We start from the raw sequence: 21,161 nt of genomic DNA, 5'->3' as shown, positions 1-21,161 counted from the left end.
CCCACCCCCCGACCCCATGTTTTCTGCACAGAAAACAGGTTTCCTGCAAAGGAAGCCCATTTTCTGCATGGAAAAGAGCGTGTGTGTGTCTGTGTGTGTGTGCGTGCAAAACCACAATGTTTTTAGACATTACAAATTTTACCAACCTTTACCAGCCTCCATTTTTTAAAATGATTTCCATTTTGGTGGCTAGGCTTATAAAGCAAGACCTTTTAAAAAACATGCAACTGGTGAGGCAAGCTTCTCTGCGTTCCTCTTTTCTTTCTGATTTGCTCTTCTTAGATGTTCAGTAAGGGATTCCGGGGGAAGCTGCTGTTTACCTTGTCTCTAGGCAGGAACACTCAGCTACACTAGGATAAAATAGAGCACAATCAATTTTTTTGCATTGTTTACTGCAGACATGCTGTTGTAGTCTGACACTGAATGTCTGTTTCTCCAACTCTCCTTCATCTTTCTCCCCATACCAGTGCCACTAAAAACCATCTAGAGAGATGATAAAAAGTAAAGGAGGGCTGGGCAGGCATTAAAAGACTGTGTGAAAAAGAAGTTCTTTGTCAGAGGCTTTGTGAACTGAGATGTGCCTGTATTCATTTGAATGTGGTAACCATTGGTGCTTTCTGTGGAGTTTATCAGACAAGGGAAATTGGAAGTATAATCCAAAGACAATCTGAACACAATCAAGGGGTTTAACATTATTGTGTGATAACCCACTACACGCAAATTCGAGCAATGGGAAGTCAGTCTGAACGCAATCATGTGGTTTCACGTTATTGCGTGATAGACTGCCACACGCAAATTCGGGCAATGGCATGCTATTTTTGGGCAATGGGGAGCCAGTTCGAATGCAATGCGTATTCATGCAATTGCGCTAAACTAGTGACTTTAAGTGAATGTGTTCTGGCCCCACTTTCTTTTCATTTGAATTTAAGAGAAATTCCTCCCGCCTGATAAACTCCTGTATCAGTGGAGCAGTGAATGCACAATAATTTGAATGTGAATTTGAAAGACGCTATCCAAGGTGCTGAACCTTAGCCCCAAAATAGGTTTATCACCTTGGACAGCTCTGTGGGCATCAGACAGTGGATTCATGGCTTCACTGACATGGGAGTCACCATCTCTTTGATTAGCCACATTTTCAGATATTTCTAATTAAAAAAACCAAATTGCCACAGATCACTACTTTGTTCACAGTAACCATGTATTTAAAACTGAGGTTCATGGTTTGGAAAACCTTGTTACATTCTTGCTTTCCAAAGTATGTTCTGCAATGTGTGACTTGAATTACCACTGAGAAAAATCCCCACTGCTTTGAAATTTTATTTAGAAACAAAAGTACAAACAACCAGAAAAGACACATATAACATTACAACAAGATCATGAAATAAACTCAGAAATAATAATAGATAGTGTAGGCAGGTCAAAATATACGATGTCTAGATGGCCATCAATAGAGCAGCAAGAATGTTCAACTCCAATATCCTCCACAATAGAAAGAAAATAGTGCACCTTCTTACAGTGTTCAGATAAAGAAATTTTGGGCTCTGGTCAAAAAATTATTTAAATCTTGTTATAATCATTTTCAATCTGAATCCAGCTGTTGGAACTTGGGAGGGGGTCTATTTGTTAAAAAGTATAACCTTCAACCCTGAGGTCTTCCCATCACTGAATTTATATCCTAGGTTTTCCTATAGGGAAAGCAGTGTGATATATATGGGGGAAGGGGGAAGAGAGCAAGAGCAGGAGAGCAAACCAGTATGTTGCACTAGTTTGAGTGCTGGACTAGGACTCTAAGAAACCAGGGATTGAATCAATTGCTATTTGGCCCTGAAAACCCACCAGGTCAAGTCACACACTCCCAGCCTAAAAGGAAGGCAATGACAAGGCTTCTTTGAATAAACCTTGATGAAAAAACCTATGATATGGTCACTGTGCATTGGGTTGAACAACAGCAACAACAGAGACAAATAGCCAAAGAAAAATTCATAAACTAAAGAAAATTAGGTGGAAGTTATATAAAGAGTCTCTCTCTCTCTCTCTCTCTCTCTCTCTCTCTCTCTCTCTCACACACACACACACACACACACACACACACACACACCTGCATGTGCACATATGTACTTGAACAGAATTTTATCAGAGATTTTAAGGCTTCCATATAGGAAATAAATTTATCTCATTTCAGATTCTTTGCTTGTCACATTTTATGAACAAGGCATCTTCATTCAGTTACATTATGCTGGCAGAACTTAGGTTGCAGGGTTTTATTCTACCATGCAAACAAAAAGAAAGCTGCATGGTGAAGATAGTCCTCCTTTCCACTCTGCCTCACAGATGCAGAAAGCATTTGCTCTTGGCCAAAGAAAACTGGCAAATGATGTTCTCATTTCATATGCATAAATCTCCACACGACTGGCACAGTGATGGGGAAAATGAACAGAAGGGAGGCAACAAGCCAGGATCAGCCAGGGCGGTCCAGAGAATGTCATGCTGAGAATGGCTGCTCCAAAACACATCAGTGTGTAACCAGTTAGTGCCTGGGCTGCCAACTGCACCATATGCACAGAAGGTACAGAAGTCTAGCCAATCTCTTAAGCCAATAGATGACACTCCCTTTGGATCGCATTGCCATGGCCAAGGCACTTAAGACTCTTTCGTTAATGAGTGTTTAATGTATCTCATTCATCTACTTCTGCAAGGATGCTACTGGCTTTTTTTAATGGGCTTTTATTCTGCCCTGCATTGCTTGCTTCTCCACATAATCATTAATAACCACCAGGGCAGGCTCTGGAGAATAATGAAATAAAAGAATTTGCCAAGATCCCAAGGCTGCTACTCCCAAAAAACATCAGTGTCATTGTGTAACTGATGAGTGTTGGTACTGCCAGCACTGGCATATGTTTAGACGTCTAGCCATCATGAAGGACCTGCTATTGAATCAGAGCTACCATGCTCATATATCACAGGGCTGAAAGATAGGCAACAAAAGGTGCATGCCCTACTACTTCCACATTAGTATATTAGACTGGGGAGATAGATGTGGATTGCAGTCCAAACCCAGCCTCAAAAGCCTTGGGGTAATCTTAGACTGATCACTATATTTCAGCTTAATGTAAATCATAGGGATATTTTAAAGATAAAATGGTGGTGGTGGCCCAGTTGCTATATTAGATTTTCAGAAAGTTCCTCTTTTGGACAAGCTATATTGTCTGGAACAGGACACAGAAACAATAAAATAACCTTATGGGTTAACACACATGAAACTGAAATTGAATGAAAATAAAGGGCTAATGTCAACTAGAATAGATCCGTTGCAGTGGATGGAACTTTTGTTAAGTGGTGACCAACATGTCTCATTTATTTAATATTGGGACTAATAGTAGATTTAACCCAGATTATTAATCTTTCCCTAGTATGATCTAGCAAAACTTTTCTTAAACTCATTGGTTGTGTGCTCTTTTTGCTTCTTTTTCCCCTAAAGCATCCAAAGGAGTGAAGCTGTATTTCAAATAAAGTTCCAATACTGAAGCAAATAAGCTACTCCAAATGAGAATAATTTATCTGCTTCAATGAGGGAACTGTGTCTGAAATACAAACCCACTGGTACCATCATCATCATCCAATTTTCTGTTTAACAGAGAGCTTGAATTGCTTCTTTTTAATATGTCCATGTGGCAACAAAGACTAATATCAGATCGGGTCTGTAGCTTTATTGCAGGGAAGGAAACTTAAAGAAAGCTTCATATGAAATACTGCTATATTAAAAAGAACACTTGTCCTTCTGTAAATTCACCTGAGCTGATGTACACACACACACACACACACACACACACACACACACACCACACATGCCACACCTTTGCCTTTAAGTCACCTATTGACTTATGATAATCCAATGAATTTCATAGATTTTCTTAGGCAAGGCATGCCCAGGTGGTTTTGCCAGTTCCTTCCTTTGAAATATATCCTGCAGCACCTGGTATTTGTTGGCAGTCTCCTACCAAAGTACTAACCAGAGCTGACCCTGCTTAGCTTCCAAAATCAGATGGAGATGATAATTTTGGATGGGGACACACAGGAATCCATTAGTACACATCCAATACCTGTCACCTGCAGTGTTTCCTGTATGCATATATAGCAGGGCCAGGACATGCTGATCCAGTACCTTCCTGGCTAACAAGGCCCATTCAGATCTGCTCCTCATCACTACAGGAGAGTTGGAAGGCAAATGTTGCATTAAGATGAAGTTACTGGAATTTGTATGTACCTGTTTTCCTTGATCAGGGAATTATTTCTATTTTGTAATTTTGAATGTCAGAAATGAGCTAGGGTTAGTCATTTTCCCAAGGCAAGTATAAATCCTTGAGAACCACAAACCAGTTTTTGCTTTCCTTATATTTCAGCGCTTTATAAATAAAGGATAATAATAATAATAATAATAATAATAATAATAATAATAATAATAATAGTTTCCATGATTCTATGGAAAGAATATTCACAATTACTTTTTTTCAAGAGTCCATTCACACTACAAAATTACACAGCTATTATTTCATCCCACAGAATCCTGGGACTGGTCATCTGGTGAGGTACCAGAGAGCTTTGGCTGAAAATGTTAAATGCATTTCCCTAAACTACAAATCTCAGTAGCCCATGGGATGGAACCATGGTATTTAAAGTAGAATAATAATGTTATAATTCTTTAGTGTGGCCAGGCATGGGTAAAAAAAAAAGGCAGGGGGTTCGAGATGGTTGGAAAACTCTATCAGGAGGAATACTGCAGCAGAAAGACCTTTGTGCAGTTTCCCCCAGTATTTGAACATCCAAAAATGTTGTGGAAGAATTATTCTGCAGAGTAATTTTGTGTGTGTGCAGGAAACAAGGGTTTTTTTTTGTACAAAATATGTTCTGCACAAAAAATGCATATTTCTCTGCATAATAATTCCTTTGCTATACTTCGGAATCATAGAATCAAAGAGTTGGAAGAGACTGCAAGGGCCATCCAGTCCAACCCCCTTCTTGCCAAGCAAGAACTCTCAATCAAAGCATCCCCGACTGATGGCCATACAGCCTCTGTTTAAAGACCTCTAAGGAAGGAGACTCCACTACACTCCGAGGGAGTGTCTTCCACTGTCAAACAGCCGTTAATGTCAGGAAGTTCCTCCTAATGTTGAGGTGGAATCTCTTTTCCTGCAGTTTGCACCCATTGTTCCAGGTTCTATTCTCTGGAGCAGCAGAAAACAAGCTGGCTCCCTCCTCAATATGACATTCCTTCGAATATTTAAAGAAGGCTATCATCACCACTTAACCTTCTCTTTTCCAGGCTAAACATCTCCAGCTCCCCAAGTCTTTCCTCATAGGGCATGGTTTCCAGACCCTTCACCATCTTAGTTGCCCTCCTTTGGACACGCTCCAGTTTCTCAATGTCCTTTTTAAATTGTGGTGCCCAGAACTGGACACAATATTCCAGGTGGGGCCTGACCAAAACAGAATACAGTGGCACTATTACTTCCTGTGATCTAGGCACTATACTTCTATTGATGCAGCCTAATATCACATTGGCCTTTTTAGTTGCTGCATCGCACTATTGACTCATGTTCAACTTGTGGTCTACTTGGACTTCTAGATCCCTTTCACACGGATAAGTCTCTTGTTCAGCCAGGTGTCACCCTTCTTATATCTGTTCATTTCATTTTTCCACCCTAAGTGCAGTACCTTACATTTCTTCATTTTGAATTTCATATTGTTAGCTTTGGCCCAGCTTTCTATTCTGTTCAGGTCATTTTGAATTTTGATCTTGTCCTTTGGGCTGTTAGCTATTCCTCCTAATTTGGTGTCATCTACAAATTTGATAAGTATACCCCCAATTTTGTCCTCCAAGTCATTGATAAAGATGTTGAATAGCACTGGGCCCAGGACAGACCCCTGTGTGACCCCATTGGTCACTTCTCTCCAGGATGAAAAGGAGCCATTGTTGAGCACCTTTTGGGTCTGGCCAGTCAACCAGTTACAAATCCATGTAATACTTACTTTGTCTAGCCCACATTTTACCAGTTTGTTTGCAAGAATATCTTGGGGAACATTGTCAAAGGGCTTACTGAAATCAAGATATACTATATCTATGCATTCTGTTCTTCTATCAAGCTGGTAATTTTAACCAAAAAAAGAGATTAGATTTGTCTGTCATGACCTGTTTCTCTGAAACCCATGTTGACTTTTTGTGATTATGGCATTGCTCCAGAATCTTTCCTGGTATTGATGTCAGACTAACTGGATGATAATTGTTGGGATCCTCTTTTCCCGCCTTTTTGAAGATGGGGACAATGTTTGCTCTTCTTCAGTCTGCTGGGATTTCTCCTGTTCTCTAGTTCTCATACTCCTCAAATATTTTCAGACTTTTCAAATATGAAAGAATACTTTCTTTCTCCTGCAGCAGGGAAAAAACCTATAGTAACCATTCACCTTTGTAAGGGAAGACAACATAAGGTTTTACATCCTTATTCCATAACCATTTATGATTTTAGTGGTACACTTTTATGAGCTTTAAAGCCTTATGCAACTCAGGTCTAGCCTATCTCAAAGACTGTATCTCCTTCTATGAGCCTGCCTGACTTTCAAAGTCTTCATGAGAAGCCTTTCTTTCTATTTTGCCACCATCACAGGCACATTTGGTGAAAACAGGGGAGAAAGCCTTCTTGTTGGCTGCTACCAACTTGTGGAACTCCTTTCTCTGGGAGACTCTGTCTGTTCTCTTTGTCAAACACTTTTATATTTAGCTAAGCCTTTGGCTTTGAAGTTGCTGTGGCAGAAAGATCTATTCCATAGGCTGTATTATCCTTTTACATGTTTTATTATGTTTTAATGTGTTTTAACTATTGCAACTATTAACAGAATTGCTCATTTAATTTTTTAAAAGTTCTTTTCTTAAGGGTACTTTGTTTCTAACTTGATGTGAACCACCTTGGGCCTAGTAACAGGTGAAAGATGAAATATTAAATAAACGAATTAATAAATAAACAGGCCAAAAACCTGCTGGGGACTTAACATCTTCATAAGTGGAATGATGTCTGCAGGAATTAGAACTGGGCAGTTCCATAACATCTGTGTCTAATAAGGGGCTATTGTTGTGTTACTACATAGTAGAGCCAGCGAAGTTGCTAATGCACATTGAGACTGATGCACAATGGAACTAATCACTATTTCTTTCTTACATTTACACAGGAATTGGTGTGCCTATGTTCATACAAGGCTCCAGCCCACTATTGTAGTTGACAATGTAGAAAGCTATGCATCAGGGAGAGCTGTGCCATGCAACTGGATTACAGGTCCCTGTGGATCAAGGTATGTAATGTGGTTTAGATTGCATAGATGTATTTTAATAATGAAAAGGAAGGTGTACAAAGCCCTATAATGTCCTGAGGAGCTCTCCTACAGCATTATTCTGCTATTTTCTTATTCAAAACACCACACCTTAACTTATTGGGAGATAGGAACTGTATGGATAGCATGCACTATGCATAGAAGAATTGTGCAGATACCATTATAAGCTCAAGTAGTTGTGAACTTCCAGTACTGCATAGCAGGGCTCCTGACAAAAGGAAACAGAAATATGTTGACATGCCTGTGGCCATGGCTGGACACAGAAGTCCTCCAACTGCTATGCAAGATTAGTGATACTATGGATGGTCACAATCAGTTAAGCTTATAATGCTCAGATGCAATGTGAATTGTGTACCATTTCCCAGAAATATTCTTACCTGGTTTGGAATGGTAACTTTGAGGATGAAAGAAAGGTTATTAGAAAGCACATGGATTTTGTTTTTTGTTTTAGTGGATCAATATGCCATAATGACAAAGTGAAATTGTGAAAATAAAGACCTAACACAATTTAGCTAATACATATACTCCTTGGCCACATGAAACAATGGATTACTCCTTACCCTAGATGTATTCAGCCTTTCCTATCACCAGCTTTAACCAGCTATAAAACAAAAGAAAAGATTCACCAATTTCTTAAAAGGTTCTAGGTGGATTGTATATGCCAGGACCATTTCCTTGTGTGTGTATTTTTTTTTTAAAAAAAAACCCAACACCCTGCTTTTTGTATCAAACACATTCTTTGAATTAGACAATTAAGGCATTGTTAGTACATAACATACGTTTGTATGAGAGCGATACTTAAGAACAAGATGGAATGCTGCAATATATGATTGTGTATGGCATTGTGTAGGGGTGTCTGAACCCTAGGTATGGCTGGATAACAAATATAAGGAATTTCATTGTCCCAGTGAGATATGCAAGCCACCAGCCACCACTGATGCAAACACTTTAATGGAAAGATAGGAAAGTAGATAAAGATCACTTTAGGCCTTTGTTCCAGTTGAGCTATCCCTTTTCCCATGGAGTTACTGATATTTACCCTGTGTTCAGTGCTTGGAAGTAATGAGTTAAAACAATATCCTTACCTGTAGTGCATTATCTTCTTTTTTGTAACAAGAACAACAAAGTTATACTTCTTAAAAAATGCAACAAATGGGCTTGCAGCTATTTAACTAGTGAAACACAAATACTTAGTTACCTATAAAGAGATTTTAGGCATTTATAGAGGTACTTCGACAAGTGTTTATCAAGTTTTACACTGTTCTTATCAATCTTGAGGGTTGGCTTAAAAGAAAAAGAAAAAACTAGATGAGTAATACAAAGACTTACTTTTTTAAACATTGTGTAATTTTTGAACATCATGATGATGAGGAGGAATGGATTAGTTTTACATTTTCCCCCAAGCTCTTTCTCTGGGGGCTATACCAAAAGAGGCAGGCAGGCAGGCAAAGATCATCTCAGGGTCTTAGTCCAGATGGGCTGACCCCTTCCCACAGAAGACCAATAGCACACATGGTCCTTTGGGAAAGATCTAAAGCCAGAAAGCCAGAGCAATGTGAGGCCCCTGGTCCTTGGCCTTCTCCTTCCCTTTCCACCACAGGGATTTTTACCTTCAATTGTCCTTTATGAATTATTCTTCTGTATTGTTGCTATAAGTTACTTTCATCCTATCGGTAACTTGCTTTGGAAGGATTTTTATCCTGAATGACAAGATGCTTGGTAAATATTCATAATATGAAATAATATTGTGGAGATCAAAATTTGGTTATCCACTACCTTTTCTGTTTTCTAAGAGTGTGAGAGTCTGTTCCTTCTCTCTCTCTCTCTCTCTCTCTCTCTCTCTCTCCACAATTTTTGACAAAAAAATGCTTTTTGAGGAAAATGCCCTTAAAATTCTTATTTATATATGTATTTAGATGGGAATTTTCATGCAGCTTTTAAAAATGGTAATAGTACAGAACCCATGCGCAACAATGACATAGGCTGGAAATAAATGAATTTGTCCTTCCCTACTAATGTTTTAGAGTGCAAGAGCTTTGTGATTTCAAAGGTGTAAAAGATCAGGTCAGGACTTTCTTTTGCTACTTGAAAATTGCCTCAGAATCATTTGAAATACAGATGCTTAGGGTCCTCCAATAAGTGTCCAAATCTGAGGGACAAACATTGTTACTTCCTTTCTAGATCCTATGGAAGCATAGTGGAATTTTTCAAAGACTTCCAAACTGTTTCATTCAGCTTATTATTTTCCACTAGGTGGCATGTTTGCATGCCTATAAGACATGACTGTGGTCTAGGGAAAAATTTAAAATCCAGTCCATCTCCTCTCATAAAACTCAAACCCTTTTCAATTTTCAAGTCTCTTTTGCTCAGGCTGAGATATCATCCAACCAAGATTAAGGGGAAAATTTGATTCCAGTGCCAATTGGTATTTGAAATGTGCAAGGATTTGTTTCCTGGAACCTTTCCCTCTATGAGTCAGGCCAGGCTACAGTGTTAGGGTTAGATCAGATTGTAACTAAAAAAGTGCTCAGAGTACAATAGATTACCTAACCGCAGCACTCTAAGCAATTTATTGCTACAGAACTGAATTTGAAACGATGAAAAAGAAAGACCTCTGAAATATTTTTGCAGGTGAAGGACCTTTAGAGCAGCACACTGTTTTTGCTCACTCAATAGCAGACTGTAGCAAAATTTTTCAGAACAAGAGTAGTAACATGAAAGTAAACACTAAATACATTGTGTTATTACTTGCACCAAAAATATCTCAAAGCAGGGAAAATCTCATGAGTCAAGGATGTCATTTCATGATTTCACCTTGCTTTGGTCCTTGAAATAAACAAACAAATAAACAAATAAATAAATAATCAATCAATCAGTCTTTGAAACAAACAATAAATAATTTGGTGTGGATGCTTGAATCCTTAAAAATATTGTTTAGTTGGAATCCTCTGTCACAGTGTACATTATGTAACTTTACATATACTTAACTAAGTAGCAGAGGGTTGAAGAAATCATGTTAGGGGATTCAAAAGATGTGTAATGAGGCACTGTCAAGAGTGTCACAATGCAGGTTGGTGCTCCTTAGTCAGTGTCCTTACACATAATGGAACTGATGTGTAACATGGAGTTATGCATCCATAACTGATCTGTATTCACATCCCTACATAGTCATGATCCTGGCACACTTTCTGCAATGACAACTGCCTCTCCCCCAATTTACTTTACTGGGCATCAGTCTCACCAAGAGAAGGAAGTCCTTTCTTTTCTCCTGGTGATCAGCCAATGAGTGGATAATGGTTCCATCCCCTTGCATCAGCAAGCAAGGCTGTGACTATCAGAAGCAGGACTCTTGTTGCATGTCTGTGTCACTGTCTCACTGGCTGGCAGGCGGGTGCTGAAACTGTTATTCACCCTTAGCTTTATTGCCAGCAGAATTAACCTCCTTTTCCTGGTGCATCTGATGTTCAGTAAAGTAGACTTGGTCTGTTTAGAGCTGGGAGACACTATGCAGAAACCTTCAGATTGGGAGATCTCATGTCCTAAGATTAGTTCTAGCCTAAATTCCACATATCTACCCCAGCTTTTTTCATCCCACTTTTCCACTGAAAAGTCTCAAACATTCCTTGACCAAAGTTCAGAGTGTAGAAAACTCACAGACACCCTCAACTAGCTAGGGAATAAAGAGGATGGCTGAATGATCTTGGGAGCTATACTGTATATATTCATGTATAAGTCTAGAAATTTTAGTCAAAAAATTGACCCAAAAAAACTGAGTCAATTTATCCATGAGTCAATGTAAGTATTGTACTTTAACTCTTATTTAAAAAAGGAACCATCCCTTGGTGAAAAGCAAGAGTATAATCTGTCCTGGAAGCACTGACCTTCCTCTATTCTCTCACCCATCCAGCATTTAGTGTGAGCAGAAACAGTTATCACAGCTGGAAATTTGTACATTCTTTGGCATTGTTTTTCTTTGCTTCATCCTTTAGAACCTTTGTTACATGCACCTAAGTTTTACCCTCGACTTATACATGAGTCATATCAAAATCCATAATTTTCACTCCCAAACCTACCTCGACTTATACATGAGGTTGACTTATAGTAGAGTATATACAATAGTCCAAAAAGTAACAACTGAAGACTCTGCCAATAGGTTTTCCCTCCCTCTTAGCTTCCGATTTCATACAATTTTCATCCAATCCTAATCAAAATTCATTGAGGGAGGGTCAGTACCATACATAGTAGCATGGGGGATTATTTGCACATTCAGCTCAATGCACATAGGTGCCTCACCCCCCTCAATTTGGAACTTGGCACTGTAGAGCTTCCTCATTGTATAAATCTTTTAAGGCACCTCTTGCTAAATGTGTAAGATTTGCACCACATGTGCATCATGCACGGATTTTGCTTGACTGTGATGTCCAAAGCCATCTTGAGCAGACATCACTGATAAGAAATAAGCCTAGAAAGTTACAAGGATGTTGAAATCTCTGTTATAATTGTATGTCTTTCAGTTTAGCAACTGGAGAAGACATGTTTGAGTAGAAGCTTCAAGCGGATGTGAATATTTTGGAACCAGGTTTCAAGTTCTTCATGACATACATTTACTAGGCAGTTATTCATGGTCATCTGAATCTAGAGGCATAATTCAAGTCACATAAAAATAAATATTTACCTAGTTTGCCTTCAGAACACTAAACTCCTATGGATTTCCCTATTGCTATGTGTGTCAGGAATGAAAATTCAAACAGAAACATCAATTGCAAATAATAGGAAGTTTTGCTTGATTCATTTGTAAAATTTAAGTTATTTCCCTTCCTAAGTTTTTAATGAGATTTTTTTCTTCAATAGGAAATAAGCATCACCTCTTTCCTGTGATACCTGTCACAATCTTCTTGTTTCTCTTGGAACCTGCTGCATTCCTCTTTCTGTCTTTTGTAAAGGAAGAGATATGATCCCCTTTAATACCTGAGGCAAAGCAGAACTCTTCAGTTCACCTATGAAGGGCAGGAGCCATTCTTCCCATCTGTACCTACCAGGGCTGCATCCACACTGCAGAAATAGTCCAGTTTGGCACCACTTTAACTACAATTGCTTGGTCCTATGAAAGTCTGGGTTCTGTAGTTTTGTGAGACATTTAGTCTTCTCTGTCAGAGAATTTTGGTGCTCCAAGAAACTACAATTCCCATAGCACTGAGGCAGTTAAAGTAAAGTGTTGAACTGGATTATTTCTGTAGTGTGGATGCAGCCCTGGTGGGCCTACTGGCTTTTTCTTGTTTTGTTTTTTGGCATACCAAAAGTGATGTAATGCCACTTCTGGACACCTTTTGGTCCAAATTTTGGACATGTTTATTTCTTCAGGACGTTTTTAGGAGATTGGAGGTCTCTAGGAGTTGAAGAAAACAAATTGCCACATTTGCAGGCAGCTTTAGAGGATCTGATGGCTTTGGGGGAGCATTTGGAGGGGCTTATGAAGCTGCATTTAGGAGCCACAAGAACTGCATGCAGCCTGCTTGCCCGCCCTGACTTAGGTCATTATTCAACAGAGTATTTACTGCATATACCCTACAAAATGGAAGCAAAGTAAAGACTAGAGTTGGTTGTATGTTGGAGGTGATTCAAAGCAAAGCACCTCTCGTGGACCCTGACAATGTGGTAGGACAGAGCAATACCGGACCATGTTGATCTCCCACTATGCCTCAGAGCAATGCATGTTTAGGTTAAATGCTAGATAGATCTACCTGCTACCAGAAAACTTGGTGGAACAGACTGTTTTTTGTTTTTTGAAAAAGGATGAGGAATAGGAAAGTGAACAATTTTCTATTCTGACAGGCTTTTATGAATTAACTGCAATTGGATTTTAATGGTATGCTGTCTTATTAACTTTTATCATCTGTCTTTTAATGATTTTAATGGTTTTAATTCTGTGGATTGTGTAACTGGATTTTAAAATAACTTTTATATAATTTTATTGATGTGTTCTCATGCATTTTAATCTCAATCAGTATTAAAATCTTAAAGCTGCCTTGAGTCCCATTACTGGGGAAATGGCAGGATATAAATGACTAAACAACAACAACAACAATAACAGCAACAATAAGTAGTAGTAGTAGTAATAGTTTTGTACTAAAATATTATAACTTGTTGTTATACTTGAATGGGAGAAACCTCTTAATTTATCTATTTGTCTGTTTTATAAAACACTGGTTTCTAGTATTTACAAATTTTGATTCCACTTTGGATTCTACGAAAATAAAATTATTTTCATCTGAAAAAACAAACACCAGTCTTAAAGGTGCTGCCACATTTACCACCACCCCCCCCCCCGCCGCCACTCCTTCCTTCTTCCTTTTTATGCTGCAAGTGATGTACATGTCTACTTTGAATATGGCTTCTTTGAAAACTATCAGTTTAGATTCTGTAATATATTGCCCTTTCCTGCATAAATCTGTTTAGGAATTAAGAGCAGCCTTTTGCTTTCAGTCCTCCTACTCTCTCACGTGAGGTGAATTTCTGTTGTGGAACCCTATTTGTATTACCTTCCTATTACCTAGGAAGATTACTTCTGGTGCTACCAGTTTTTTCTGAGAATCAATTAAAACACATTTTATTTGTGCAGATCCCTTGATGCAATTTGGAGGTTTTATACTCTCGGGTTATGGCTCTGTTTCATATGGTTGCTTATTCTGAATTACGAAGTCCAGTCTTCTAAATCCATAAGCTACTCTGAGACGTTTTGCTGCAGAGAAGCTAATGAGTATTTCAAACAAATAAATAAAATAAATGCCTCCCAATATTTAATTTCAGCTGTACTCCTGAAGTCTTTATTTTCACTAGTTTTGACATGAGGCCATTCTGTAAAAAGCATTCACTTGTGGTCTTGCACAGGATGCAATCAATAGACTTCAAAAATAATCCCTCTGTGGCCTATTACTGATGTATCATCCTGTATCATGTCCATTCATCTGAGACAAACCCCCACTAACATTTGCTTTCCAAATCACCTTGCAGCTCCCAGTCAAGGACTCACCAAGCTTACAGGATCAAACACATGATAGTGACATCACTGGAATGGAAGTGCTGTCCGGGATATAGTGGAGGAACATGCCAGCCCAAAGGTATGGAAAATGATGGTTAAGCCTTTCAGAGGAACGATCTGATCCCTTTGCAAGAAGAGACAGCTTGTGTGTGTGTGTCAGGATGTGGAGGACCATCGGTGGTAGATGGATATGGATGGCCTTCCAAATGAATTGGGCAAACTTCAGGCTTACAAGATGTACTTTGCTTTAATTAGAACTCCTGAGGTCCAATAACTGAAACCAGGTGCAAATGGTGGCGCAGGGAAGCAGATAGAGAAGGGAAGAACAAGAAACTTCTGAGCACATGTTAAACCCAGGAATGTATGTTCACTTTTTTATGGTGGTGGGATTGTATGTTCCTGTAAAGAAAGAGGCTATGATGATTATAGCACTGCTGTTGGTAGGGTCTCTCACATCGGACAGATGAGTAGCAAAGCATAAGGTCTCTCATAGATAATAGCAGTGGTGCCATAGCTAATGTTTGTTAGTATTGCACAGTAGGAGCCACTGGTAAAACAAAACAAACAGCTTCATTAATATACCACTTCATACTGTGTCTAGGTGGTTTACAACTGTAAGGTAATTGCCCCCAACAAGCTGGGTACTCATTTTAGCGACCTCGGAAGGATGCAAGCCTGAGTCAAGCTTGAGCCCTTTTGCTGGTATTGAACTCACAACCTTATGGTTTGTGAGTGAGTGGCTGCAGTACAGGCATTTAACCACTGTGCCACCAGGACTCTTAAACACTGTTATCCAAAATACTGGGGTGCCGGGAGGGCACACATAAATTAATCTGCTTAGGGGAATTTTAATAGCTCAAACTTTAATAGCTCTCCTAGCTTGTGTTTTCTTCCTCATCAATAACTTTTATCATCTTTGCCACACTCTGATGTTGTTTGGTTTTCATATATGAAATATTGTGTGGTGGGGGTGGGGATAGGCAAAGAGACCTGAAGTAACAACTTGGATGTATGGGCTGGAGGAGCCATGTGGACATTTCTTAAAATTGGACTAGCATTGTTTCAAAATAAAAGATAAAGCTATTTCTTATGATAAACATGCCAAAAAGGGGGATAGGGACTACGCCTGAAGCACTTTGCTATTTGTCTTCTAGTGCACAGCCCCAAATGACTCATGTTAAGGACACCTCTGTACAAAGCATGAAGCCTCTGGCTTGAATCCTGACTGATCCTGAAAAATATTCTCTGATAAGTCAGTCACAGCAAGAGAATAAATCTGGTGAGGACCTCATCTTCAGCATAGTCAGCATACTGGTTAATTCAACCCTGACAGAGAAAACCATCCAGTTCAAGACATCATTTTATAAAGTAATTACTTAGAGATATTAAATCATGGCCTCCTGAATGCCTCTTGTTTAAAAATTAATTCACCTATAGCAGCTTGACCCGCCTGACTTTTAAAGGTACGCTGTCTCTGAATATATTCCAGCCAGAGGGCATCCATTTAGACACTCAATCCTATTCCCATTGAAGTCAAAGTAAATTTATAGCCTGAGTTTCATTTGGATTAAGACTGAGGCAGATGGCAAAATGCCACACCGGCGATTGTACCGACCTTGTGTAAAACATTGCTTCTTTGAGGCAGGGAGCCCTGTACTCTTACGATTGCCCTAGTGATCAAACACATGGCAAAGGCACTGTAGTTTAACAGGCTATATGACTGCTATCACTTGCTCCTAGCCTTACACACAAGTTCCCCTTGAAAAATAAGATATGGCACCCACATACATATTTTAAATGGATGAATATTACAAGAAATGCCATTAGCTGCGGTAGGGAACTCAATCACCGGCGGTAGGGAAGAGGCTGTGATTAAAAATTTATGTGGAGAAATGTAGAGAAGTCACGGCTGTTTGCATCCAAGAGCAGAAAGTCTTAATACTGGCAAGACTGGAATCCCCATGGATACAAGATTCCCTCTTATATCACAACTGAGAAGAGGGAGGTATTTTGGGTGAGCTAGAATGGCTCTGTTCATCCATGGAGCTTTTACATCCACAACCCCAGCCATTAGGAATATGAAAGGTTCCCAAGGTTTATTATTACTGCTTTTTCAAAATATATACTATAAAAGTAAAAATGATGGGGGTCTATTTTCAGATCCTAAAACAGTAGTGATATCATATTACTTCCAGATTCAATTTTAGCCTACTTGGGACCATGGAGGGAAGTGCTGGACTTTGAAGACAAAACCCAGAAAGTAACAAACCAACAAAAATAGAAATTGCTAATATAATAACAACAACAACAACAATAATTTTTTTATTTATATCCCACTTTTTGTGAAAACAATCAAAGTGGCCTACAACATTTAAAAACATTCTACATTCCATAGTATATATACCATATCCCCCTTAAAAAAGAATTAAACAGGTTAGAGTTCAAATTACAAAAAAAAAAAAAAAAAAAAAAAAAAAAAAAAGCCATTAATATGTAATAAACAATAGGCCACTTGGGGCTTAGAAAAATTGGTGTTTTTGATGTTAAACAGTACAGTGGCTTGAAATCTCTTTAAAAGGTGAGTTGAGAACTCCTATAGGCTTCCAGGAAATACCATTCACCCTTGAGGAGCTGACAAGGGACATTCTGGGCCATTTGGAGTTGTTGTTTTTGTTGTATGCCTTCAGGTCATTTCTGACATTTGGACACCCTAAGGCCTTATCAAGTGGTTTTCTTGGCAAGATTTGTTCAGAGGAGGTTTGCCATTGCATTCCCTGAAGCTGAGAGAGTATGATTTGCCACAGGTCACCCAGTGGGTTTCATGGCCAAGCTGAGAACTAAACCCTGGTTTCCAGAGTAGTAGTCTAACACTCAAAGCACTATGCCATGCTGGCTCTCTTTGGAGAAGTTAAGGGTGATAAAATATATGTGGCAGTACATGTGGTCCCAGAGCTACATGTTGCCTATCCATCCTATGAATCATACCACATATGGTTGGGAAAGCTAGACAGTGAAGAAAGCTGATAGAAAGAGAATGAACTCATTTAAAATGTAGTGCTGGAGGACAATGCTCTGGATACCATGAATGGTCCAAAAGACAGATAAATGGGTTTGAAAGCAAATCATGTCTGAACTTTCATTAGAAGTCAAGATGACTAAATTGAGGCTATCATACTTTCGGCATACCACGAGAAGACATGACTCCTTAGAAAAGACAATAATGGTGGTAAAGTGGAAGGCAGCAGAAAAAGGGGAAGACTATAACACAGGTGGATTGACTCAATAAAGGCAGCCACAGCTTTGAGTCTGTAAGTCTTTCGCTGGGCTGTTAATAACAAAGAGCCTGTGCAGACTGGTGTGGGGATTGCATGGGGGCATGGTGTTCACATCCAGCCACCCCCCCCCCACTGCCCCCATGCCTGCATCACGCTGTGTGCCCAACCACACAGTGTGGGGCATCACAGTGCTACATTGGTGCTGAGCAAAAGGAGTGCCGAAAAGCTACTTTTGCAGTGGCTAGGGTGCTCTTTTCACAGCATGAAAAGAGTTGCTTTTTGCAGCTTCTTTTTTTTGTGTGTGTGCCATGGAAAGGCCAGATTGGGGCTGCGGCATGTGGTTGCCATGGCCCTAAACTGGCAAGGAAAGGGGCGACACAGAGCCACCCCTTACATGGTCTGTTGAGCCCCAAAGTTTCCTGGAGGTCTCTCATTCATATGATTGCTCTAAGTCAAAGCTAACTTGATAGCAATTAACAACATCCTTCACCATAGCATCACTGTACTTGCTGCTAAAATTCAGTAATGGAATTGCAATGGAGAAAGAGTATAGTCTCAAAGGTTGTCACAAAATTGCCGGTCCTTTTTTAAAATCTTAACGTGCTGGAGGTTTAACTTAGGATCTTCTTCATGTAAAACATCGGCACCACCATGTCCATCCCAGACAAACACAAAAGCACAAAAGCAACAAACATGAGTTTATGATACATGCTCATCATGGAGCTGTGAAAGGCTACAGCTCTCTGTTGAGTGGCTTGTCTCTGAATTTTGAGTGACATGGCCCACATTTAATTACTGAACATAATTCCTGCAAAGAAATATAAAATGCTACAATGGAGCTGAAAGGAAGATTGGGGGTTATACAAACTGTGGCATATCTCAAAGTAAAGCAGCTAGTTGATTTAATAAGGAGGGTGTTGCATGTGATTGACTGTTTGGAGGGGGAAATGCCATCACACTGGCAGCCAATATATTTGGGAACAAAAGAATAGTAAGTGAAAGGATAAAAGGACATCCATCAGGTGGTCCCTTATCACAGGAAAGTAACTGATCCCTCCCCTCCCATCATAGATGATATCGTCACACTGCCACCTGATAAATCCTATGTAATTAATTGGGATGAATGCAGGTATTTAACTCCTGTTGACAGTTACAGCCATATGAAGATAACAGCAACCACTGAGAATGTGAACAGAGATTTCAGCTTATATTGCAGCCTTGGCTGCTGCTAGGATAAGCTGTAAAGACAGCTAGATCTCATATCCCCATGTGGAGTACTTAATTGTTGCTTTCTATAATTACAGCATGTAGAATTTATTTGTGCCATCTTTCAGTACAACCTCTTGTTCATCATGGCTTTTGATGTGGTTTGAAAAGTGCCATCCCATCTGTCAGAAGGAAGGATGTATGACCTAGATCACAAATGTGCAAATGGTCTCCCCTCTTTCTGCTACCTTTGCAGCACTTCACTCCTCCCAGGCCATTCTTTTTCTCATCAAAATAAAAAGTGAATTACTTCCCTTTGAAAGAGGGACAATTCTCCCTTTGAAAAGTCTGTAGACCCTTTCCACTGTTTAACATTAAAAAAAATATCCCCACTTTTCTCCCTCAAAACTAAACATTTTTGGTTCCTTTCCAAAATTCTATTCAGCAAGATGGACTAAATGCAAACCATCTATTCAAGTAAGGCGTCATCTATATTTTGAAATTAATGCAGCTTGACACTGCTTTAACTGGCATGGCTCAATGTTATGGATTTATGGGATTTATAGTTTCACGAGATATTTAGCCTTCTTTGACAGAGAATTCTGGTACCACAACAAACTACAAATCCCAGGATTCCATAGGATGGTGCCATGACAATTAAAGAGGTGTCAAACTGCATTAATTCTGTATTGTGGCAGCAGCCTAAGGATATTACCACATGGGGATAAGAAATGGGAGAAAAGTGCTATGCTTTCGTCATGTTTGCATGATTGCAGGAAGATTTTCACACAATGTTGTGCACATACCGTACTTGTCCCATCATCGAAGCATTGTGTGAGTGCAACTTCTCATTAATGACAAAAAAGCATTAATGACTTGCTAATATAGCTTCATTAGCGCTTTTGTGAATGTGTGAAAGGTAATCACATTTCAATAGTGCCATTGAGAATCCATCATTAATCCTTCCAGAAATAAATTGAATCCCTGTCTCCCAGTGTGTCGTTCGGCAGAATCACTTCCTGAATCACACTTGTGAGTCAAAGCGGTGAGAGATTACCTGTTTTTTCTCTCTAATCACAACCCCTTCTTTTGTAAAAGTGCTATTTTACCACTCATGAATAGTTTATGACCTGTTATTGCGACACCGTGTGAAAGTAAGTGTTGCAATTTTGCCATTGCTAAATAATGTCCAAATAGTGTTATTAAAGTGTAAATATCCCTCGTGTGATAATCTCCTAAATCTTTGGTGAGAGATGGAGACAAGTTGGTGTCTATTTCTTAGTGCCAAGCTGTGCAAAGGATGCTAGATGATGTAGCCATTGTGCCTCTGCCCCTTCTCCCAGCTCTGCTTCCTTCACCTGGCTGCCTGTTTCTCCCTTTATTAGCCTCCTTTTGCCTTTGATTGTTCAAACTTTGGTGTACGTATACTGGAGAAACTTCACATTCTATCAGAGTCCAATAGGATTTTGACCAGAGAGAATGCAAATCCAGTTTGTGTTGAGAGCAATCTAATGCTAAGTCCACGTTTACTCTGAATGCACAAAGGCAAACTATTGACTGAATCAAAGCATTGTATATCATATTCTGTACTGCTTGATCCTTCAGGATACAGAGAGACTAGATTTTAGAACCATGCTCAGATATTAGACTGTCTTCCCTATACAAAATAGCTTTAGGAGTTAAAAATCATGTCAACTAAGCAACAAACCTCAGCTCCTGCATTTCTTTCTTCTTGGCAACCCCTGTGACCCTGGAGGCATTTATCTGCAAATAGCAGCAAGCCCAGTGGATCTGTGGAAACTAAGATAAGAAGGGGGGAAATAGACAGTTAAACTATTTTCCTTAATCCCTTTGTACCTAAAGAAAGGTTTTTCATTTAAATTCAGTTTAAGGTCATAACTGTGATTCACACTGTTTCCCCTCTCCTTAGTCTCTTTCCAACCCCCCAATAAGCTGCTTGACTAGACTTTTATATTTAGTCATATTGAAATGTGTTGCTATGTACGCCAGGCCTTCAAACCTTCCTGCATGATCCACCAACCTAAATGCATCTCACCCACCAAAAAAGTGACTCCCTAGTGGCTTGGGAAACATTCTCTTTCTACTGTTGCCATGAGACTACAAACAAGGAGAGATTACCTGGCTCCTGGCAAAACAGATATAGTGGCCAGTGAGAAGACATAGTAACATCTTCAATGGATTCTGCTGGTAGACCTCCTGATTTGGGTATCTCATGATATGTTCACAGCATGATTCAGCTCATA

At 39.3% G+C, this 21,161-nt stretch overlaps 1 protein-coding gene across 1 annotated transcript in view; it reads left to right on the top strand.

Moving 5' to 3' along the window:
- The window catches only part of MMRN1 (multimerin 1), an 89,106-nt gene that overhangs the window by 15,202 nt on the left and 52,743 nt on the right, over positions 1 to 21,161 (top strand). The window contains exons 2-3 of the mRNA XM_089526124.1: positions 7,219 to 7,338; positions 14,389 to 14,495. Of these exons, the coding sequence (XP_089382250.1) occupies positions 7,219 to 7,338; positions 14,389 to 14,495 (227 nt within the window). The remainder of the gene's footprint in view (positions 1 to 7,218; positions 7,339 to 14,388; positions 14,496 to 21,161) is intronic.

This window comes from Sceloporus occidentalis, unplaced genomic scaffold, assembly GCF_023333645.1.
Source record: "Sceloporus occidentalis isolate IW3139 unplaced genomic scaffold, rSceOcc1.0.p SCAF_5, whole genome shotgun sequence".
Classification (NCBI taxonomy): Eukaryota; Metazoa; Chordata; class Lepidosauria; order Squamata; family Phrynosomatidae; genus Sceloporus; species Sceloporus occidentalis.
Note: the sequence above shows the minus strand (reverse complement) of the source record. Positions and strands in the feature narration are given on the sequence as shown.